The sequence below is a fragment of the Taudactylus pleione genome, unplaced genomic scaffold, assembly GCF_031769625.1.
Source record: "Taudactylus pleione unplaced genomic scaffold, aTauple2 ptg000085l, whole genome shotgun sequence".
Taxonomy (NCBI): domain Eukaryota; kingdom Metazoa; phylum Chordata; class Amphibia; order Anura; family Myobatrachidae; genus Taudactylus; species Taudactylus pleione.
Genome location: NW_028284487.1, coordinates 2482912 through 2508722, shown reverse-complemented (window position 1 = coordinate 2508722; position 25811 = coordinate 2482912). Strand labels below are relative to the sequence as shown.

Sequence of the window (25811 nt, the reverse complement as noted above, 5' to 3'; positions counted from 1 at the left end):
CCGGCCTGGACTGACTAGCGGTCAGGGATAATGCTTTGGCCGGGGAAACCGGTGAAAGGTTTTCCCTGGCTGTGGCATTATTCCCCCGCTAGAAAGGGTCCTGTGCTGGTTCTGGAATCTTCAGGGGACCCCTACTCGTTTTGTCCCCTGATTTTCCAGAACCAGGACCTGCTCAACAAAGCCCTGTGCTGGTTCTTAATATACAGGGGCCCCCTACGCATTTTGGCCCCTGTATTTTTAGAACCAGAACAGGCTTTATAAAGCCCGGGGCTGGTTATGCTTTTGGGGAGGGGGTGCACGTCAATTTTTTTTAATTTAAACACATTTTACATAAGTACACACAGAAACATGTACATATCTCATGGATATGTGCATGTTTCTGTGTTAATCTGACCTGCTCAGGATGTACTCGCTAGCCTGAAGCAGGTCTATTATTTGGGGACTTTTGGTAATCTTTTTTTTGAGAGTCTGAAACAGACACTCTATTACATTGGGCGAGTTGATTGTTTTCAATGTGAAAACATCTGGATGCGAGTTTGAGAATGGAGAGTTTTAGTAACTCTGAAAATGCGAGTTTTAGTGAACAGACAGCCTATTACATTGGAGAGTTGTGAAAAATTGCGAGTTTAGCTCCAAACTCGCAATTTACCAAAACAGACTACCTATTACATTTGGCCCATTGAGTTTAGATTTCAGCATAGTAAAATCAGCATAGTCATACTTTAATGACAAGTCAATACAGGACAATGTTAACATCCCAAAAATTGTGGGTCTCAGTCTGTGCAGGAGTTGGCGTCCCACTCACCTCAACCACACCCTCAAGTGTATTGGTGTCTGGGACCCCCATGGCAGCCATCGGATCTGTGTCACTTATCTCTGTGATGTCATCAAATAGTATTGATGGTGTCATTGGGCAGGATTGGCTGTTCTCCGGGGTAACACTTCGTGAAGATGCACAACTAGACGATGATATGGCAATGGGATTAACCAGTGCAGAATTGCCAAAGACTTCATTACACTGATCGTAGTAAACCCATTCCATTCTGGCAGCACCACTTTTCCGCCTGTTATGGTCGTGAACTGTATTGTAGTATTTGCGTAGAGCTTTCAGTTTGTTCACTACCTGCTGCTGGGTCGGCACAATGCCCCTTGAGGTGAGGATCTTAGCTATGTTTGTGTAGACTATCGCGTCCTTCACTGTCCCACTGATCTGTTTGCGGATCTCCACCTCCCCTCTGACTGCCAGCAGCTCATGGATCTCCTCATCCTTCCAGTGCGCCATGCTTCTCTGTCTCCTTTTCTGCAGCACAATTGTGACATCAGACGCCAGCGCCACTGCCGCGCCCGCTCAGCCAATCAGGGAGACCCAGCCGCTCAGCCAATCAGCCTGTGCACCGCCATCTCAGCCAATAAGCGCTGTTTACTATGCCCGGAGTTGAAAAACCCGGGTCGGCGGCTTTCAGACAGCCGCCAACCCGTGTAAGACCCGGGAAAAACCCTGGAAAATACCTGGGTCGAAGTACCGGGAATTAGGTCCTGCGTTGACCCTTTCAGATAGAAAAAAAAGCCGGGTCGACCCGGCAAGAGCCGGAAAATTATCGGGTTCTTTTCTCTGTCTGAAAGGGGTATTAATGAGGTCATGCAACATTAATTCAACGGTGTAACTTAAAAAAATTATGGCACAACATTTGTGTTTTCAAAACAAAGTTTTATTTAATAAAGGCCTTTATTGCCAATCCTATCCTGTCCCCTCTCCTCACCAATTCCAGATCACGGTTCTGTTGCAATATGTGCAATATGTCCGACGTCTCTGCTGTCTCTCTCCGGCTGCTGCGGATGATGGCATCACCATGCAGCAGGCAGCCGTGGCTGGCCAATCAGGAGCTGTTTGGTGAAGCCCGGGAGTAAATTCCCGGGTAGCACCATTCAGACGTGAGCAGGGAAATTTCCTGGGCGATTGGAGGGTCGGCTACCCGGGTTGGTACCTTTGAGACATACGCGAATCTCGGTATGTCTGAAAGGGGTATAATTAATCATTTGGGATGGTGTCCCAGTGCTTCTAAACCTAAAATTTTACCTTAAAATAGGGATTTTCCCCAACTTTTCTCCTCCTCTGGGGGGTCGGGAAAAAAAGTTGTGCACATTTGAATAAGTCGAAATTAATTTTGCCTGTAAAAGTCACAGTTACGCACGCACCCCTTGGAAGCCCATTGTTACGTAAAGCTGAGAACGGTCTGTCTGTAGCTCACAATAGAAACACTACTTATGGAAAACACAATGAAATACAGGTCGAAATCAGCATCCTTAGGATACTCCATGCAGTGCTCTACTTCCTCATCCTAAGGGCCGTATTCAATTAGACACAAGAAGCCGAGATCCGCAAAGAAGTGTCGCCAATTGCGTTTTTTTGCGTGGCGGAAACTTATCTCTGTACTCAATTCCACCTACTTTTCACGTAAGCGGAAATTCAATGCAATGTAATAGGCAAAAAAGATTTGCCTCTGAATAGCAGGGGAAAAGAAGTGCAACATTTTTATTTTGGGGTGCAAAGGTAGGGAAACCACTCAGAACCCTTGGGACAGCCCCCTAAAGGACAACTGTGTACACCCCAAAAAAGTACTTCCAAATCCACCTCTTATGTCTGGAATTATTTTTACCGAAATCCTCACAACATTTATCAAGCCATTTGTGGCTGTTGTGGAACCACAGTAAGTAGAGGGACATTAAGCATCTAGGAACCTCCACGCTATTATGTCATCTGCAGCGAGCTCATGACAAGTATTTTATAACATCAGAAACTGGTGCTATAAAATAACAACAAGCAGTCCAGCATCAGCTAGCTCTCTTCTCTCTACTACATTCAAGCGTCTGCAACACCCTCATCCACAATATCCGCAGTAATGATCAGAGGTAGTCCAGTATCCAATTTGCTAGGTGACTTATCACCTTTCCAGGACTCCTCAGAAGAATCCTTGAGCGCTAGGCCTGCTGCAGGGGGTGGATCTTCATACCAGAAGTGGACCAAGAAGACTACTAGTAGTAGTTTAACAAAACAATTGACTGTTAAAGAATCCCTTGCAAGGGTAAGCAAGTATGACAGCTCTCACCCAGTCGCACAGCGGATCACTGACGCCATGACAGCTATGCTGGTATTAGATCTGGGTCCAATATCCGCAGTTAATGCAGTGGGTTTTACAAAGTTAATTGGCACCAAATTCCATCTCTGTTTCACTTTACCAGAAAAGCCATTCCTCTGCTGAACCAGGACGTTAAAAAGAACCTAATTATTGCTCTACAAAATGCTATTGTAACAACTGTCCACTTAACCACAGATATGTGGACAAGCGGTAGTGGACAAATTAAAGATTACATGAATGTGACAGCCCACTGGGTGGATGAATTAGAAAAACTAAGAGATGTCTTAGAAACATGGCTTACCTCACTTGGACTCTCCGAAGATTTGTGATTTCTCATAATGCCACAAATATTGTGAAAGGATTACAGCTGGGTGAATTTCCCCTGTTTTGCTCACACAATCAACTTAATGGTGCAGGTTTTTTTTTTTAAAAATGACAAGGACCTGCAGGAGATGCTGTCTGTAAAATTTCTGTACATTTTCAGCTACAGCATGCAGGAGATTGCAGCACCTGCAAGAACAGTTTAATTTGCCGTGCCATCAACTGAAGCAAGAGGTGGTAACAAGGTGGAACTCCACCCTTTATATGCTTCAGCAGATGGAGGAACAGCAAAAAGCAATCCATAGCTATACAACAAGCCATGACATTGGTGGAGGAGAGGTAATGTACCTTAGCCCAACACAGTGGAGAGCACTTTCCGTCTTGAGAAAGGTGCTGAAACCATTTGAAGTAGCCACATGTGAAGTGAGTGCTGACACTGCTAGCTTGAGTAAAGTGATTCCCCTTATTAGGCTTTTGGAAAATCAGCTGGAGAAATTGAAGGAGGAGATTAAACAAAGCGAATCCACAAAGTATGCTGGACTTGTAGATCAAGTCTTTTATTCACTTCGCCAGGATCCACGGGTGGCCATGATCTTGAAATCTGATCACTACATTTTAGCAACCATGCTTGATCCTAGGTTTAAGTTGTATGCTGTGTCTTTCTTTTCAACTGACCCAGATCTTAAAAGATGCAAAGAGCTACTGGTGAGCAAATTGGCAAGTGTCACAAGCACTGCGACATCTCCTCATTCAATTTCTTCATCAGCAGCCACAAAAAAAATCGGCTTTCCCAAAAGACCCAGTGGTGATGCAGATAAGTCAACCCAACATTTTGACAACTGGTCGGGTCTAAAATAATTGCCCAACATTAGTGACACCTCTAGCGTAACTCCATCTGATACGATCACCATCCAAAGAATGCTGGAGGATTATTTTCATGACACCATAAAAATAGACATGTCACAGAGTCCCTTCTAGTACTGGAAGAAAAAAAGGTGTATGAACTGGCTTTGCATTACTTAAGCTGCCCACCCTCCAGAGTGTACTCAGAGAGAGTTTTCAGCACAGCTGGGATCTTTGTGAGCGAACGGAGTAGGAGGCTACTTTCTCAAAATGTGGAAAAGATGTTCATCAAATGAACTGGAAATACCACGAGGAAGACCTTTCCCGGCAATTACGTCACAGTGAAGTGTCTTTTGTAATGGTGGATTCCAGCGGGGATGAATTAATATTGTGTGAGGATGATGTACACACTGATGAGGGTGAGGATGGCAATGACGATGGCATCTTGCCACTGTAGAGCTGTTGCCTTAAGCCGATTGGTAGCTTGTTTTGTGGGGGCCCAAACAAACCAAGCACTTCAGCCACAAAAGTGACAGTTCCTTTCGCTGAAGTGCTTGGTTTGTTAAAGTGTGCATGTCCTTTTTAATATCCAACATAAGGGAGAGTGGGAGGGCCCAAGGACAATTCCATCTTGCAGTACCTTTCATTGCTGCCACTGCTGTGTGGCAATGTTTCATAGATGTGCTTTAAACTGTGTTCACTTTGCCGCTGCGCCGCTGCTCTGTCACTTAGTAATCAGTCAGCTCACTAAAACCTTTGGCCAATAATAGTGAAAATACTATTATAAGCTGTGAGGTGGTCTAAATTGACTGTAAATGACTGGACATTAATGTTATTGAGGTTAATAATACTCTAGAAAGAAAAAAAAAAGCCCAAATTATGTGATTTTAGCTTTTTTTGTCAATTTCTGTAAAAATCCAAATCCAGTCACGGTAGGTTTGGCAAATCCAAAGACGGACGACGATTCGGAGCCAAATCCAAATCTAGCAAAAATGGTCCGGTGCACATCCCTAGTTATAAGTGTCTGCCAATCATATTTATCTTTACATTTTTCACCAAGTGTGCAGCAAAAGTGCATAAAAGTTATACATCTATGTTTTTGACTGCTTTAGCAACATTTGTGTGAACAATACATTTACATGCCTCCCCCCTCCCCTGTTCTATCTCTCTAATTGTAAGGCGTAATAAGCTCAAACGCAACCTAATCTACATATGGATATTAGTGTAAAAAGACAGCACAGTAGCAGCAAACAAAAGGTCAAACTGTAGCACCTTTAGCTGGATTCGCTAACTCTAGTGGCCCCCCCCCCCCCTGGTGGTTTCGGCTTGCTCAGCTAAGAGGGCAAAGGAGGGAGTAATGTGATCACGTTACTTCTCAGTGATCGCCTGGGCAGGCTCATATCAGAACCCCTGTCCAGGCGACTCACTAATGGCAGATTCTAGCGCAGTGGTCTCCAACCTGTAGCTCGCAAGCTACCGGTAGCTCGCGTTATTAATTTTGGTAGGTCACCTAGCTGCAGTACTGCCAAGTAAACTAGGAGGAAGTGACCTCTGGCGTGTGCTTCCCTGTGGTGTCGACGCCATGGATGGAGCCACTGGGAAGCACATCAAGTGATTGCCGCAGCCTCTACAGCAATCACCTGACATGCTTCCCTGTGGTTCCACCCACAGCGTCTGTGCTATGGCGGAGCGAGTGACTCCCACCAAGCCCTGCCAGAAAATCACAGAGCAGCCCTGCTTATACAGTATTTTCTGCTCCTCTACTGCACGTACAGTACCTCCTTGTAGCCGGTAACTACAACAACGTCATTGTAATAATTAAATGCATTGTTATTTTTTATAAAACATTTTTTAATTTTCATTAATTGACCTTCAATTGTTTGGTTATTAGCCAGATTTTTTTTATACAATTTTAGTAGCTCTTCAGGAGGTTTCATTTTACTAAAGTAGCTCACACCCCAATTAAGGTTGGCCACCACTGTCCTATTGTGTAAAGGTTCCTAATTGCCACAAATTGCGGTGATAAGGAATATTTATTTTCGGCTGCAAATAATAAATATACTCCTAAATAATTTTTACCTTTAGTTCAGTTAAAATATAATAATACTATCTGTTGCCCGCAGCTTCGCCCACAATGAAATCACATCTGAAAACTGTTTTTATTTGAGGTATTTTAGTTGTATTACTTTGCATAGGGGCCCTGCCGTGGGAGTGGCCCATGTGACCAGCAGCGCTGTACAGAGTGGTGGCAGCAGCGCTTTCACCCACCACTCACGCCAATGTCACTGTGTGCCCTGTGCACAGACTGCTATCTAGCTTATCCTATTCACCCACCACTTACACCAATGTCACTGTGTGCCCTGTGCACAGACTGCTATGTAGACTATCCTACTCACCCACCACTCACACCAATGTCACTGTGTGCCCTGTGCACAGACTGCTCTATAGCCTATCCTACTCACCCACCTCTCACACCAATGTCACTGTGTGCCCTGTGCACAGACTGCTATGTAGACTATCCTACTCACCAACCACTCACACCAATGTCACTGTGTGCCCTGTGCACAGACTGCTATGTAGCCTATCCTATTCATCCACCAGACTGCTATGTAGCCTATCCTATTCATCCACCACTCACACCAATGTCACTGTGTGCTCTGTGCACAGACTGCTATCTAGCCTATCCTATTCACCCACCACTTACACCAATGTCACTGTGTGCCCTGTGCACAGACTGCTATGTAGCCTATCCTATTCACCCACCACTTACACCAATGTCACTGTGTGCCCTGTGCACACTGCTATGTAGCCTATCCTATTCACCCACCACTTACACCAATGTCACTGTGTGCCCTGTGCACAGACTGCTATGTAGCCTATCCTATTCATCCACCACTCACACCAATGTCACTGTGTGCCCTGTGCACAGACTGCTATGTAGCCTATCCTATTCACCCACCACTCACACCAATGTCACTGTGTGCTCTGTGCACAGACTGCTATGTAACCTATCCTATTCACCCACCACTCACACCAATGTCACTGTGTGCTCTGTGCACAGACTGCTATCTAGCCTATCCTATTCACCCACCACTTACACCAATGTCACTGTGTGCCCTGTGCACAGACTGCTATGTAGCCTATCCTATTCACCCACCACTTACACCAATGTCACTGTGTGCCCTGTGCACAGACTGCTATGTAGCCTATCCTACTCACCCACCACTTACACCAATGTCACTGGGTGCCCTGTGCACACACTGCTTTGTAGCCTATCCTACTCATCCACCACTCACACCAATGTCACTGTGTGCCCTGTGCACAGACTGCTATGTAGCCTATCCTATTCATCCACCACTCACACCAATGTCACTGTGTGCCCTGTGCACAGACTGCTATGTAGCCTATCCTATTCACCCACCACTCACACCAATGTCACTGTGTGCTCTGTGCACAGACTGCTATGTAACCTATCCTATTCACCCACCACTCACACCAATGTCACTGTGTGCTCTGTGCACAGACTGCTATCTAACCTATCCTATTCACCCACCACTTACACCAATGTCACTGTGTGCCCTGTGCACAGACTGCTATGTAGCCTATCCTATTCACCCACCACTTACACCAATGTCACTGTGTGCCCTGTGCACAGACTGCTATGTAGCCTATCCTACTCACCCACCACTTACACCAATGTCACTGGGTGCCCTGTGCACACACTGCTTTGTAGCCTATCCTACTCATCCACCACTCACACCAATGTCACTGTGTGCCCTGTGCACAGACTGCTATGTAGCCTATCCTATTCACCCACCACTTACACCAATGTCACTGTGTGCCCTGTGCACAGACTGCTATCTAGCCTATCTTATTCAAGTGAATGCGAGACCAAAGCCAGGCTTGCCTACCCTCCCGATTTCGTCGGGAGCCTCCCAAATATCGGGTGCTGCTCCCGACCCCATGGAAAGGCAGGGAAGCCTCCCGGCTGCCCCCCGCACAACTACTAGAAACCCCTGCAGCGGGGATGCCCGATGACACGATTCGCGCTGAATCGCGTCATCGTGGCTCCGCCCCCTGCTTCACAATGCCTTTATTTTTGGCATTTTGAAGAGGAGGCGGGGCCACGATGACGCAATCGTGCTTTCACGCCCTGGCCCCGCCCCCAAAACGTCGTCATCCCCCAGCCACACCCCCCGCTGTATGCAGGCATTCAGCTCCCTCCCAGAAGGAGCTGAATGTCGGCAAGTATGACCAAAGCACCTCTTTCCCCTACACCTTACCGGCCGCATACATGGTGCCACACCTATCTCTTGCATTGATGATGTCAATACATTTTTGTTTTGTTATTGCTCAGCTTTAACATGTATTATCGAGATGTACCAAAGTGCAGGTTATTGCTAGGTGTTTCCACTACAAAATGCTGCAGTTTTCATGTAGATTTTGCACCAACTTGGAACAAACATAAAGACACAATGTTCTTATTATATGTATTAGTATACAGTCAGTTTGAATTCTGAAGTGTTTCGGGCAATATTATATGCTCATATTCAGTCAAATGCTTCAGAACTCATTGGATGGCGCTTCACAGTGCAGATGGACAATGACCCGAAGCATACTGCAAAAGCAACCAAAGAGTTTTTTAAGGCTAAAAAGTGGAATGTTATGCAATGGCCAAGTCAATCCCCTGACCTGAATCCGATTGAGCATGCATTTCACTTGATGAAGACAAAACTGAAGGGAAAATGCCCCAAGAACAAGCAGGAACTGAAGACATTTGCAGTAGAGGCCTGGCAGAGCATCACCAGGGATGAAACCCAGCGTCTGGTGATGTCTATGCATTCCAGACTTCAGGCTGTAATTGCCTGCAAAGGATTTGCAACAAAGTATTAAAAAGTGAAAGTTAGATTTAGGATTGTTTAGTTTGTCCCATTACTTTTGGCCCCTTAAAAAATGGGAGGCACATATGCAAACCGTTGTAATTCCTACACCGTTCACCTGATTTGGATGTAATTACCCTCAAATTAAATCTGAAAGTCTGCAGTTAAAGCACATCTTGTTTGTTTCATTTCAAAGCCATTGTAGTGGTGAGTAGAGGCCAAAATATGAAAATTCTGTCAATGTCCCAATATTTATGCACCTGACTGTAGATTATAAATTTTTTTGGATATCTATATCATTTTTTGTATTTATATTGCTCACTGTACCACAATGAAATGAAAAACTGTATTTTCTATGCATATGATTGGATTGTGACCAGAAATGTTAATAATACTTTTATACTAAGTTTCTCTGAGACTTGGAAGTATTTTATTTACTGTGTTAGAACTAGGGGTGTGACTAGGGGTGTGCACCGGCCACTTTTCGTGTTTTGTGTTTTGGTTTTGGATCTGGATCTTTCTACGTATTTTGGATCTGGATTGGTTTTGCCAAAACCACCCTTCCGTGTTTTGGGTTCTGGGTTTTGTGTTTTGGATCTGTATTTTTTTTTAAAAAAAGCATAAAAACAGCTAAAATCACAGAATTTGTGTGTTTTTCTGCTCCTATGCTATTATTAACCTCAATAACCTTAATTTCCACTCATTTCCAGTCTATTCTGAACACCTCACAATAGTGTTTTTATATCCAAAAGGTTGCACCGAGGTAGCTGAATGACTATGCTAAGAGATACGAGTGGGCGGCACAAACACGTGGTCCATCTAGGAGTGACACTGCAGTGGCAGACAGGGTGGCAGTTTGAAAAACTAGGCCCCAAACAGTACATAATTCAAAGAAAAAAAAGAGGTGCAAGATGGAATTGTCCTCCCACCCACCCTTATGTTGTATAAACAGGACATGCACACTTTAACAAACCAAACATTTCAGCGCCAGGGTCTGCCACACGACTGTGGCTGAAATGATTGGTTCGTTTGGGCCCCCACAAAACAAGCTGGCAATTAATCTGTCCCTGCACAAACTGGCTCTACGGAGGCAAGATGTCGTCCTCATCCTCCGATTCCTCACCCTCTTCAGTGTTGTGTACATCCTCATCCTCACAGAGTATTAATTCGTCCCCGCTGGAATCCACAACCACAGGTCCCTCTGTACGTTCTGGAGGCTGGTCTCCCTGGAAGAGTTGATAATTCATTTTATGAACATCATCTTCTCCACATTTTGTGGAAGCAACCTCCTACGCCTTTTGCTGACAAGGTTCCCGGCTGCACTAAACACTCTTTCGGAGTACACACTGGAGGGGGGGCAACTCAGGTAAAATAGAGCCAGTTTGTACAGGGACCTCCAAATTGTGTCTTTTTCCTGCCAGTACAGGTACGGACTGTCTGACATGCCTACTTGGATGCTGTCACCGATGTAATCCTTTATCAGACAGACGCACGCTTGTTGCTGCTGCTTTAAGGATGCAGGTGCGGCTACAGCCCACACATTTCACAAAGACAGAAAAAAAAAGAAGAATATTTTTATTGTTTGTGGAGCGCACTTTGAGGGTTACACCACCCTTTAACAGACAGACGCACGCTTGTCGCTGCTGCTTTAAGGATGCAGGTGCGGCTACAGCCCACACATTTCACAAAGACAGAAAAAAAAATAAGAATTTTTTAATTGTTTGTGGAGCGCACTTTGAGGGTTACACCACCCTTTAACAGACAGACGCACGCTTGTCGCTGCTGCTTTGAGGACAGTATCATATGCAGTGACAGTAGACTTGTCAGAAATTGTTGGCACGTCCTTCAGTCCGGACCAGATGTCCAAACTGGCCCTTGACTTATGACACAGGCGCACGCTTGGCACTGCTACTGTGTTGCTGCACGTGCGGCTACATCGCACACAAGTCACAAACACATAAAAAAAATATTTTTTATTTTTTGGAGCACTTTGAGGGTTACACCACCCTTTAACAGACAGACGCACGCTTGTCGCTGCTGCTTTGAGGATGCAAGTGCGGCTACAGCCCACACATTTCACAAAGACAGAAAAAAAAATAAGAATTTTTTAATTGTTTGTGGAGCGCACTTTGAGGGTTACACCACCCTTTAACAGACAGACGCACGCTTGTCGCTGCTGCTTTGAGGATGCAGGTGCGGCTACAGCCCACACATTTCACAAAGACAGAAAAAAAAAGAAGAATTTTTTTATTGTTTGTGGAGCGCACTTTGAGGGTTACACCACCCTTTAACAGACAGACGCACGCTTGTCGCTGCTGCTTTGAGGATGCAGGTGCGGCTACAGCCCACACATTTCACAAAGACAGAAAAAAAAATAAGAATTTTTTTATTGTTTGTGGAGCGCACTTTGAGGGTTACACCACCCTTTAACAGACAGACGCACGCTTGTCGCTGCTGCTTTGAGGATGCAGGTGGAATCTAGACGGGATTTGGAACCGGGGACACACTACCTCCATCAATTGTCTAAATCCCACTGCACTAATGGCGGATACCGGACCCACGTCTAACACCAACATAGCAGTCAAGGCCTCAGTTATACGTTTTGCTTCAGGATGACTGCTGTCGTACTTCATCCTCATCGCTAGGGACTGTTGGAGGGTCAATTGTTTAGTAAAAGTGGTGGTGTTCCTACTTCCTCTCTAGGATGATGAACAACTCCCAGCAGCAGCAACAGCACTAGGAGGAAGTGGTTCTTGATCTTTCCCTATTTTATTTTTATCAGAGAAAGTTTGGTCCTCCATTTATGTTATATTGATATATACGTGCGGCTAAAGCGCACACAAACACAGAAAATATTTTTTTATTTTTGCTGGAGAGTAGTGCACTTTGTGGGTTACACCACCCTTTAAGAAATGAGCCAGCCGGCTCTTTACTCATGGGACACAGGTGCACGCTTGGCGCTGCTCCTTTGTTGATGCACGTGCAGCCACAGTGCACACAATTCACAAACACAGAAAATATTTTTTTTTTGGTTTAGAGTGTACTTTGGGGGTTACAGCACCCTTTCAAGCCAGCCAGCCCTTTACTTATGACACAGGCGCACGCTTGGCACTACTTTGTTGATGCACGTGCGGCTACTGCGCACACAATTCACAAACACAGAAAAAATATTTTGTTATTTGGTTTGGAGTGTACTTTGGGGGTTACAGCACCCTTTAACGGTCAAGCCAGCCGGCCCTTTACTTATGACACAGGCGCACGCTTGGCACTACTTTGTTGATGCACGTGCGGCTACTGCGCACACAATTCACAAACACAGAAAATATTTTTTTTTTTGGTTTGGACTGGAGTGTACTTTGGGGGTTACAGCACCCTTTAACGGTCAAGCCAGCCGGCCCTTTACTTATGACACAGGCGCACGCTTGGCACTACTTTGTTGATGCACGTGCGGCTACCGCGCACACAATTCACAAACACAGAAAATATTTTTTTATTTGGTTTGGACTGGAGTGTACTTTGGGGGTTACAGCACCCTTTAACGGTGAAGCCAGCCGTCTCTTTACTTATGACACAGGCGCACGCTTGGCACTACTTTGTTGATGCACGTGCGGCTACTGCGCACACAATTCACAAACACAGAAAAAATATTATTTTTTTAGCACTTGGGGGGAGCACCCCTGATGGACAGAGCACCCCCTGGACAACACTACAGCACCCCTTTAGGACTGGGACACTGCACAGGACTGGAGTGGACACAGCCCCTATGGAGAACTGACTGCACAACACAGTCCAGCCAGCCCCTATGGACTTTGAAGTAGTGGACACAGCCCCTATTAACAACAGCAGCACAGCACAACACAGCCAGCCCCTATGGACTTAGTTTGAAGTAGTGGACAACAGCAGCACTACACTACACTACACTACACAGCCCAGCCAGCCCTAACTCCCACCCTCCCTCTTCACTGTCCACAGCCGAGTGAGAAAATGGCGCCGAAGCGGGTACCTTATATAGGATCCAAAACCCGCGAGACCCGGAAGGCGGGATGATGACATTTTGCCTCGATTTCAGATCCGAGTCAGGCGGGAAAAGTCGAGCCTGACTCGGATCGGCCTCGGATCGGGGGGGCTCGGGGGGGTTCGGATTTCAGAAATCCGAACCCGCTCACCCCTAGTTAGAACACATGGGCCAAATCTAGTAGGGTGAGAGTTTACTCACACTTTTTAATCTTGGCCAATGTAATAGAGTCCGAGAACATGCAAACTCGCCTGTTTTTCAGACTGAAAAAACTCTCACGATTTAAACTCTCATCCAGATGTTTCCCATTTTGAAGATGCAACTTGACCAATGTAATAGTGCGAGAGCTTACTGCTAAACTCTCACCCTATTACATTTGGCCCTATGTGTATGATACGGAAATGAGCTTTCTTCTGTTTGCAGAGCGTACCTTGCATGTTTTCGCTCTGCGCATGCTCTGAAACCAGGCGTACTCAAGGCTGTGCAATGCAGAGTCCTATGCATTGCAGTTGCATCTCATGCATACTTGCCTACCCTCCCGGTTTTCGCGGGAGGCTAACGATTTTTTGGGTAACTCCCCCGCACCTCCGGCAGGTTCCTAGTGAAGTGGGCAGAATGGGGAGAATTTCCACGGTGATTGCGGATCTCCATGTAGGGGGCGGGGCTTAATGACGTGATTCTCCATGAATCGCATCATTAATGACGCAACCTGTCAGGCCCCGCCCCGTCACAACCCACCTGCTGCTTCTCCCGAGGAGGAGAAGCAAAAGGTAGGCAAGTACAGTCATGTTGTGACTGAAGAGGGGTAACTGGGCTGTAACGGGGCGTTCTCACGCAGACAATGATCAGTGAGGACACATAATGCGGGCTATGCAGAGTTGGATGGAAGCGTAAATACAGCTTTTTCAGACAGATCTTTTGGCATCAACTATAGGCTGGTGCAAGTACTGCAGAGATGTGCTCGATTCTGCATATGGGCCAATATACACATTTATTTACGTGTAAGAGCACTTACGGCTGATGTGTGCAACTCGGCAGCAGGCCCTATAAGTTTCTGGAGAGGTATTTAGCAATGTTATGTCTATTTATGATATGTGTATGTGTTCCTGGTAACTGAGTCTTCTCCTGTAATCCTCCATTACAGGACCTGAGTTGCTCCCTACAGTGTCATATAATAGATTTGCAAGAGGACTTCTTGTTCAGCGGAGCATAGCATATCTCATATTTCTTCAACCAAGGGTCAGTGAAAGATATAAAGCAGGCTCATGCTTCCTAACAGTTTCCAGACAGAAGGAGTACATTCACCATTATCGTTTACCCGACCAGTTTTATTCCGGTGTTACATACATACATATCAGTAGACTTCTACCAACTAAAATAATGTAAACATGGCTTCATTTACAAAGACTTAGACAGCTGTAAAGCTCATATTACCCAGATCTGATTATGCTGGATGTAGGAGCCACACAGGCACTTCTGAGAACTAGTAATGGGAGTGTATCCAAATTCTGTGTATGGCCTGAAAGGAAGCACAAGAAGGAATGTAAAGGGGAGAGGGCTCTGGGTCTACGACAAGGGGCAGCTATAATATATGGAAATAATCTGGTGGATTCTACTTTTAATATTGGCAAGTTCACTTCATAGGCTTTGATTTTGTAAATATTTAACTGCCTATTAATTCTCTACAGATTGTCGGTTTAATTGTCACAGACGGTGTGTGCCAGACGTACCAGATGAATGCCTAGGAGAGGTATCTGTGGGAGAAGGTAGTGTTAAGTAAATTATGTTCTATTTATATTGTAGCAATGGATATCTCTGAAAGACAGTTTCCCAGTGGTCTCAGAAAACAGTATGCAATGTTTTATATATATCATATTGTTAATCCTTTTACCAGGGGCACATAGAGGGGGACGGAGAGAGGGTACTACTTACCTGGGCTAGTTTGAGGGGCCAGGGTCAGCCACCATCCCCACTGCTCTGCCCACTACGCTGATGTACAGGTGCTGTAGTGGACAGAGCAATGGGAGGTGTTACCGGTGGGGGGCGATTACACTAACCGTCCTCCCTCCCCTGTAGCCGGCACTCTGTGCTGAGCACACTGCGCCACACATTGTAGTTTCTTACATTATGTTAGGATGGGACGTGGCCTGTATTTGGCCTCCCAGTACCCGGGACTGTCAGAGCTCTCAACTGCCTTGCCTGTTACCAAAGAAAATAAAGTCAAAAGTATTATCAAGCAAATAGTATAACTTCAACGTTATGCCCAAAAGCCTTCCTAAGAGAAACATGCTGTTTGTGAGTAGAAACACAATAAGTGTGTCTGCAGCTCTTGATTTAATGAACCAAATTTATGCAAATGTTTGGGAAACCAATTTAAAGTTTTTTCAAGATTCAATACAAATGTTTAAATTTCCCCAGTTAGTACATATTTCCAACTTTTTAAATGGAATCTAAAATATCTTAAATTTAACAATCCTTGCTTCTTTATTTGAATAATTGTATTAGGTACATAAACTCTATGGCGGCTGTGCACTGTGGGACACAGTCTTTGTGATAACTGAGAGCCCTGATTCTCCAGCTTAGTGCTAGTGTAGAGCATGATTTGGTTAAATCTAATTTGGTATACTCTACCCACTGCAGGGAATCTAGTTGGCCAGTCATGTACAGATAATTACACACACAAGCAGATATGTGTTGAAAATAAGTTATACCAAAAATATTTTTTTGCTACAAAATTTCTATTCACTATTTACTGTACAGTACATAGACAACAATGCAGGTCATACCTATCAGGGACACCCACCCGTGTGATTGATGTCCCAGGCAAGACCCCATTGTACATATTTCCCAGGGTAATTCTATCTTTAATGCAGGCCTATAAGTGTAATCATCATGACCACAGCGGGTGTGGGGGCGTGGTTTAGTAGAACACCAAGATCCACCTACAAAGCACACGGAACCGTTCATGTTATACCTGTATACATTAGTTCATAACACTGGTGCAAGTTGTGCATATTAATATAATTATAAACAATAAGATTTACTTTTTAACAGCGCTGTAAATATTTCTCTAAAGCTGAGTACACACTATACGATGTATCGTACGATATATCATTCTGACGTGGATCGGAACGATATATAGTTCACATCGTGTAGTGTGTACACCCAATCTGTCTTTCACGATGGTTGTTCCTCGCATTGTCCCATCTGCTGTTCTGCATGGTAGATGGGACAATGCAATGAACGACACGGTTCTGTTACATGCAGCAAGTAACGATACATTGCGCTATCATATGCTGGGTCATGCTGTTTTATGGTGTGTCCCAGCTTAGGGGTCAATCTAATTAGGTGCGAATTGAAAGTTGCTATTTTCTATTTTAATTCGCATAGCGAATTCATTTTGCAATCAAATTAGCAACTCACACTGAATCAGTCAGATTGAATTTGCATTTTTCCATTCGCACCTCCCTGAGGGTGAGAGATGGAAAAAAAATAATCTTTATTTTAAGGTTAAAATGTCGGGACACTGTGCTGAACCCCTTGGACAAACATATTAGCTTAATCCAATAATTGCATGTCATTTTTCAGGGTAAAAAATTTTTTTCCTCAAATTATACCAAAATCAACTTTTTTCATTAGTTTAGGCACCCCAAATTTAATTACAACATTTTTTAAATTGAAAAATGTATGTGTTCTTTTTAAAAAAAAATTTACAATGTTTTTCAAGGTGCCCTCAAAAGTACCCCACAATTACTTTTTTTTTGTTGCATTTTTCGTTTAATTCGTTTGAGATTAAACGAAAAAAGTTATTTTTTTTATCATTCTTTTTTAAAAAAAAAAAGCACAAATCAACCATTTAATAACCTACAGTACCTTCCTAATGCCCACAAACAACCTTCTATGCGGTCCTGCTAACAAAATTATCCATTTTGGGGGGTACAGGATGGTTTCCCCACTTTTTCATGCACTTCTCTCAAATCGTATTTGGCAGTCAATTCACAAACCTCTGCTGCGAGTAGTGCGAATAGGTACTTTTAATTTGGATTGGAGAATTCTCGGGAGCACGCATTGATGAGAAGTCTGCGAGTTTCAAGAAACAAACTCTACTCACAATTCGCACCTAATTGGATTGACCCCTCGCACCCTTCACGGCCTGCTCTGAGCCCGAATTCGCTGGTTTTTGCTCGGAGCCCTATGGGGCTGTGAGCAAAATTCAGTGTATCCGGGCTGCCGTAAAGTGCGCCCATTGCCGCGATGACTCTCACCAGCGTGATCATCGCAGCTAATAAGATTGTCCCCTTAATCTATCTTAGCTTCTGTACACAATATAGACAAAATGTGCTCTCTGTAAACAAAAACCTTGAAGTATTGTATTACCCTTAACAAAATAAACAAACAACTCAGTGTTTGTGAAAAAATAATTTTGTGGTTTTCTTGTCTGTATAGATATTCCTTATTCCCAATAGAAAAGGTTCCACGCCACCTCAGAAGTGATGATTTGGCATTTATAATAAAAAAAAAAATTTGAAAACAGATAATAAACTTTAAAGCCAGTTGGTTCACCTTCCAGATTTGAAGATGTTTTGGGCACATAACATTCAGAGGACCATTAGGATGTTAAAGCTGGTACCATCTGGAAAAGTGCTATCTATCCCCCTTCACAATCTGCCACACTGGTCTGGTTACAAAACACTCTTCACTTCTTAGTGCATTGGGATCCCACAGTCTTTCATCAAAGACCGACAGCACCTAATCTGGTAGGCAAACCAACTGATTGTAAAATTTATTATCTGTCTTCAAATTGTATTTTTATTATAAGTGCAAACCTGTGTATTAAATATATTATTTTTGTGGAAAAACAGAGTTGCACTAAGTTGTATTTTATTACTTTCATGCTACTATGAGGAACTGCACTTTAAAAATGATTTTGATCAGAGAAAGAAAATAATTATTGATAAGCTGTCTTTAAATCTTCATCAAGTACGGGTATTTAATATTTGACTTCTTCTGAGTTGGAAAGGAACCTTTTCTATTGGGAATAAAGGCCCCCACACACGGTACGATTTTATAAACGTTATGGCCGTCTTCGACTGTTTGGAACGAAATATCATTTAAAAAGTGCCGTGTGCATGATAACAATGCCGATGTGCGCTCCCGCTGTTGTTGAGCGTGGTCGCTGATCTCATGCAGAAAGTTTTCCACCTGTCTTTCACAATTTGGCACACATCGTTCCGTTTGTACGCACGATGAACGATGTCAAGAATGATGAACGATTTGTCGTTGCTTTTCCTGGCCTCTCCCCTCCACCATATTGTGCCAGCTGACGGAGAGACCGAAGATGCATTGTGAGGAAGTTTGCAGCCAAACGATATGTCGTTTGCAGTCGTTAACGACCCATCTATATCATTTGATTGTTTGTACAATCTTTCCATGTGTATGCACAATATCGCTATCAAGATTGGATCGTTACCTACATCGTATCATGTGTACCCAGCTTAAGAAATATCTGCACAGCCCAGAAAACCACAATATTCTTTTTCACAAACACTGATTTGTTTATTTGTCTTTGCTTATTTATTAAGGATAATACGCTATTTAAATGTTTTTGTTTACAGAGAGCACATGTTTATATTGTGTACGGAAGCCAAGATAGAGAAATATTTACAGTGCCGGAAAAGTACATATTATTGTTTTTATAAATTGTCACTTATTTGGGGTAAAACCGTGCAACCCTATATACATTTTCAGTGAAGGTGTGCTGATATAAATTTCATCCAAAGTTGTGCGTATGTACAGTGTGACAAGTTTTTCTGTGAAAATTACAAAGGACAGATGATCTCCAAGTCTAACCCATGTGTGGAAACAAGCCTGTGACCTCTTCTAGGGACTGGAGACTGAGGAGAGCTCCTTGTTCTTATCTCCTGGATGGGCAAAACAGAGTTAACAGACTGCCTAGTTTTTGCATACCCCTTTTATAGACTCTAGGAGGGATGTCCCAGCATTCTGTGCAAACGGTCATGCCGGATTACATCATAATAAGTTGCACTAGTCAGCCATTTTGTAATGATCACCGATCAACAGATGCTGCCTTTCCTTGCCAGTATATTCACTGGGACCCACATATAAACACAGCTGCTGCCAGGGGTAGACATTGTAAATCCTTATTCAGTAATTTAAACATAATTTCCAATGTTCTTTCTTCCTACATCTATAAAATATATCTTGTACAATATGGGGCATATCCAATAATGTGCGCATGATTTTTGCAGTAAAAATAACTGTGGCCATCGCTTTCATTTTTTCATAATGCGGTATCCACGTTCCTGATTTCCATGCTATCCAATTGTAAAAAAATGGTCGCAGTAATGTTTACTGGCAAAAGTATGCATTAATAATTTAAAAAAATGTGCAAAGTAGGCCTGTATCCCCCCAAAAATAAAATAAAAATTGGGTAACAAAATAGATGTTATTTACTGTCCCAAGGAAGAAAAAAATATGCTTTAAAAATGTTTAAAACGGCTGGTTGGTCATTATTTTATTTTTTTAAATGTAAACAAAAATGATAAAAAGCACTTTCTTAAAAAACTGCAAAAGTTGATTTTGGGGTAATTTGAAGCCACTGAAAAATGTAAAAGAAAAATGGACAAAAAAAATTATAATTTATTCTGTGTTTGTATGCACAAGCGCTCCAAAATCAAAATATCTTGTGATGGGGGCAGCTACAGGTATAGGAGGTAACCACCCTCAATTCGCTTATGGATCTGTGATTTATGGTAATACCTTAGCGCTCAACCTTTTATAATGTAGTATAGAGTAAATTCATAAATTTGTGTGTCTCATCAAACCTTTGTTTAGTGTAATGACGTCAATTAAACTGTATTTCTTATTAAAACAATTTATTTGTCTAGTTCATAATATCAGCAAAATTACAATTTTACCCCAATTATTGTTATATTATCAAATTTAAATTCGAATGTTACTGTAAGAACACAATAAGAATCGTTATGATCGTATATTTAAGCCAATCCTTATAAATCAATTAAAATATATAACTAATTAAATGTAGAAACAATTATATTTGTATTTTAAGAAACAGCCAGCTGATGGTAAGTGAATCTAGGACGTCCACATGAACAACAGTACGTATTAAACACAAACTGACATGGGAAGGGGGTGAGTGTGTGGGGATGTGTAGTATAGACAATTACAATAGTGTTGAGTGCAGGGGTTAGGGATAACGGGGACGGGGATCAGGTAATGAGTATTGTCCCGATGTGGTACAATGGATATGTCCAAAAAGAGTCCTGCTGAGACATCCTGAATGGCCTGTTGATGGTAATGTGGATATGGCAGCTTATTCCAATAGTGTGCTGCCCGCCGGGATCCGGCTGCCGATAAGCTCCGTAGGTGACTATTCTTTGTGGGCTCTCTGAGACGCCGGTCTCTCCCTGTGTATTGTGAAATGTAATGAGAGCCGCTGAGGACCGGCCGCTATAGCCTCGTGGGTAACTTACCCTTTGATGGCTTCCTGCAACGCCGGTCCTCGCTCTGTGTGGCGTATTCTTGCAGACGATCCTCTGGAAGTTCGCGGTGATACTTGCTCTGTCGTCCGCGTGATCCAGAGTACCAGTGAGACCTCCCGCTGTCAGTGAGCTGCTGCGGAATTGGTATGAAATACCGGCCGGCGGTTCGATTCCCGTCAGCGGCAGCCCGACAGGAGCAGAGTTCGAAGCAGCGGAAGCCCGACAGCGCTGCAAATCCCGATCGTGGATAGGTAAGTATTTACTAACCTAACCACCCTAACCCTCCTTAGGGGTGCCTAACCCTAACTTCCCCCCCAAGTGCCTAACCCTAATCCCCCCTCTAAGTGCCTAACCCTAACCACCCCCTTCCCCGCTGCCTAAACTTAAGTCCCCTGGGGGGGTGCCTAACCCTAACCCTCCCTCCCCCTAGCCTAACCCTAACCCTCCCGGGGGGGTGCCTAACCCTAAGACCCCACGGGAGCCCTAACCCTCCCCCCCCCCCGCAGCTGTCCGCTCGCGGCGCCCGGCATCCCTACAATCGGGATGCCGGTCTTCCGGCGTCTGGGAAATGCGGGCGTCTACATCTAGACGCCCGGCATTTCACCCTTGCCAGGAAATGACAGTCGGGAAGCTGGCTGCTGGTATTTAGGCAGTCGGCTTCCCGATTGCCTCCCGCTGCTGCATCTGTGGCTGATCAGACCGTTGTGAGGGATGGGAAGTGTGTGCGCGCGCTATCCTGATCTCTCCGTCTGAGGTTCTGCTTTAGTCCTATAGAATTGGTGCTGGATTTCTTTCTGCTGCTGTAGATGGTGTCAGTACACCAACGTGTTTCGGCTCCGTTTTGCCTTTGTCAAGGTAGATACACCTTGACAAAGGCAAAACGGAGCCGAAACGCGTTGGTGTACTGACACCATCTACAGCAGCAGAAAGAAATCCAGCACCAATTCTATAGGACTGAAGCAGAACCTCAGACGGAGAGATCAGGATAGCGGGCGCACACGCTTCCCATCCCTCACAACGGTCTGATCAGCCGCAGGTGCAGAGCCCACAAGGAATAGTCACCTACGGGGCTTATCGGCAGCCGGCACCCGGCGGGCAGCACACTATTGGAATAAGCTGCCATATCCACATTACCATCAACAGGCCATTCAGGATGTCTCAGCAGGACTCTTTTTGGACATATCCATTGTACCACATCGGGACAATACTCATTACCTGATCCCCGTCCCCGTTATCCCTAACCCCTGCACTCAACACTATTGTAATTGTCTATACTACACATCCCCACACACTCACCCCCTTCCCATGTCAGTTTGTGTTTAATACATACTGTTGTTCATGTGGACGTCCTAGATTCACTTACCATCAGCTGGCTGTTTCTTAAAATACAAATATAAATGTTTCTACATTTAATTAGTTATATATTTTAATTGATTTATAAGGATTCGCTTAAATATACGATCATATCGATTCTTATTGTGTTCTTACAGTAACATTCGAATTTAAATTGATAATATAACAATAATTGGGGTAAAATTGTAATTTTGCTGATATTATGAACTAGACAAATAAATTGTTTTAATAAGAAATACAGTGTAATTCATTTACGTCATTACACTAAACAAAGGTTTGATGAGACACACAAATTTATGAATTTACTCTATACTACATTATAAAAGGTTGAGCGCTAAGGTATTACCATAAATCACAGATCCATAAAAAAAAATACTTTAGTTACATTTGGGGTGCATAGCAAAATGAAAAAGTTGATTTTGGGGTAATTTAAGACCTCTTTTTTTCATACCAATAATGACATGTAATTATTGGACTAAACAAGAAAAGAAAAGGAGCCACAATCCGCACAAGTCTAATCAAGAACAGCAGCTTCATGATAAGCAGGAGAGTTGTCAGATACCCTGGAGAGCATGTTTTCTGCTACTTCTTAAATAATTTCTTACTATGAGAACTAAATATACAAATATCTGACCAACCTATTAGACTACATTTCTCACGGCCTCTGTAAATACCTAATTAAGTTATGCTCTATGGACATACACCTACTCCATTCAACACAGCACTATAATCAATGTTTGAAATAATACTGACAGAGTGGCATTTGGTTTAAATATTTTTTATTGCAATATATTAAATAAATAATATTATAGAGATATCCAGGATACTGCTACTATATATTTCAGAAAAATATTAAAAACACACCTGTATTTGTACCGATAATCTATTGTAATTACACTTTTTCTTACCTATATCACACTTTAATTTATTTATTTTAATACTTCACGGACTGTATCATTGATATACATATTTTAAAGACTAATAAAAGTTATATTTTAATTTTGTGCATCAATTACAGACAACTCTTTCCCTCTCTACCCATCATAACTATTGGACTAATTAAGTTAATTGGAAGCTTCCATGGGGTTCTGAAGTAAGTACCGGCATTTTTAACTTGAAATATGGCTTTTCCCTGACTGTCCAAGTGCCCTGGGACTGCGAGAAACAAGCCGCGTTAACTCCTTTTAGAAATTGCCATGTATCAATTTCTCGCATCCTTCTGAATAGGAATAACATTGTGGCTGCAGGGAAAAACCATATGCCCCTATGATGTTAATACATCTAATCTGCTCATTGTTGTGTGTTTCTATGTAGACAGATGAGAAATTGGTCTTATTTATTTCACCCATCTGTATGCAGTGATGAACAACTTTTGTAGCTGGTTTGTCTTTAATGAAATTTGTCATCCTGTACACTATAGATGAGGAAAATTTTAACCATGAAATTGAATATGAAAGTGACAATGACAGACCATCCAGCATCAGTGGAAGTACACAGGAAGAGGAGGGCATTCCTGTTAAGAGTACAGAAAGCACAGTTTGTCCATGTGACAACCCAATGTTTGACAGGTAAATGTGTGACTCCATTCTGTACTGTACAACCAGGGCCAGTTCTAGACATTGTAGAGCTCAGGGCGAAAGTTTCCAGTTGCGCCCCCCCCCCCCCCCCCAAAAAAAAAAAAAAAAAAGAAATAACTTTGTGTAGACGGCGTTCCTCTGCACGCGCGCTTCCGGAGAGGGGGCGTGTCCTTGCGGAACACCACCAGTTCATCACACTGTGGGGCATGCCCAGCCCTTACGAAGGTGCTGGGCTCCCCCCAAGCTCTTCCCTCGTGGCGAATAATTGCCTTACACAGTATGTCTTACACAGTAATGCCCTTTATAACACATTATGCCACATGCAGTAATGCCCTTTATAACACATTATGCCACATGCAGTAATGCCCTGTATAACACATTATATCACATGCAGTAATACCCTGTATAACACATTATGCCACACGCAGTAATGCCCTGTATAACACATTATGCCATAAGCAATAATGCCCTGTATAACACATTATGCCACACGCAGTAATGCCCTGTATAACACATTATGCCACATGCAGTAATGCCTTTTATAACACATTATGCCACATGCAGTAATGGCCTTTATAACACATTATGCCACATGCAGTAATGCCCTGTATAACACATTATGCCACATGCAGTAATGGCCTTTATAACACATTATGCCACATGCAGTAATGCCCTGTATAACACATTATGCCACACGCAGTAATGGCCTTTATAATACATTATGCCACATGCAGTAATGCCCTGTATAACACATTATGCCACACACAGTAATGTCCTGTATAACACATTATGACACACGCAGTAATAACCTGTATAACACATTATGCCACACGCAGTAATGCCCTGTATAATACATTATGCTACACGCAGTAATGCCCTGTATAATACATTGTGCCACACACAGTAATTCCCTTTATAATACATTATCCCCAATTCGAATTACGCCACACAGAAGTCCCTTATTCATGTTATGACACACAGTTGTGCCCCTTTTACACAATGACCAAATTAGTGCCCCTTATACACAAGGCCCACAGTAGTAGTGCCCCTAATACAATGACCACAGTAGTAGTGCCCCTTATACAATGCCCACAGCAGTGGTGCCCCTTACACAATGGCCCCCCAAGTGGTGCCCCCATGCAGTACCCTCATTAGTAGTGCCCGCAGTGGTAATGCCCCCATTAGTAATGCCCACAGTGTTAATGCCCCCAGTAGTAGTAGTAGTGCTCCCATTGGTAATGTCCCATATAGTAGTGCCCCCATTGGTAATGCCTCCAATAGTAGTGCCCACAGTAGGAATGCCCACTATAGTAGTGCCCAAAGTAGTAATGCCCCCATAGTAGTGCCCACAGTTGTAATGCCCAATTAGTAGTGCCTCCAGTACTCCAGTAGTAATGCCCACTATAGTAATGCCCCATTAGTAGTGCCCCCAGTAGAAATGCCTCCATTAGTAGTGCCTCCAGTAGTAATGCCCGCTATGTTAATGCCCCCAATAGTAGTGTCCACTGTAGTAATGCCTCCTATAGTAGTGCATTCAGTAGTAATGCCCCCTATATTAATGACCCCATTAGTAAGGCCCCCATTAGTAGTGTCCACTATAGTAATGCCCCCTATAGTAGTGCCTCCAGTAGTAATGCCCCCTATATTAATGCCCCCACTAGTAGTGTCCACTGTAGTAATGCCCCCTATAGTAATGCCTCCAGTAGTAATGCCCCCTATATTAATGCCCCCAGTAGTAGTGTCCACTGTAGTAATGCCCCCTATAGTAGTGCCTCCAGTAGTAATGCCCCTATATTAATGCCCCCATTAGTAGTCCACTGTTGTAATTCCCCCAGTAGTAATGCCCCCCTATAGTCGTGGTCCCAGTAGTAATGCCCCCCTATAGCCATGCCCTCAGTAGTAATGCCCTCTATAGTAATCCCCCCTATAGCCATGTCCCCAGTGCTGGTGCTTCTGAAAAAAAAATACAATTAAAAAACAAACATAATACTTACCTTAAGCCCCTCTCCTGCGTCCGCTGCTGTCCAGTCCGACTGCGGGTCCACCACGGATCTATGGGAGAGACATCATGACGTCCCTCCCATAGTGCTCTCTGTGGGAGCCGCTCCTCGGATCTATGGGAGAGACGTCATGACGTCCCTCTCATAGTGCTCTTTGCGGGA

At 43.6% G+C, this 25811-nt stretch overlaps 1 protein-coding gene across 3 annotated transcripts in view; it reads left to right on the top strand.

The window, feature by feature from the left end:
• The window catches only part of LOC148529651 (serine/threonine-protein kinase D3-like), a 190212-nt gene that overhangs the window by 116346 nt on the left and 48055 nt on the right, over positions 1–25811 (top strand). For all 3 annotated transcript variants that reach the window (XM_088468305.1, XM_088468304.1, XM_088468303.1), the window contains exons 7-8: positions 14885–14962; positions 23493–23640. In XM_088468305.1, coding sequence (XP_088324431.1) covers positions 14885–14962; positions 23493–23640 — 226 coding nt within the window. The remainder of the gene's footprint in view (positions 1–14884; positions 14963–23492; positions 23641–25811) is intronic.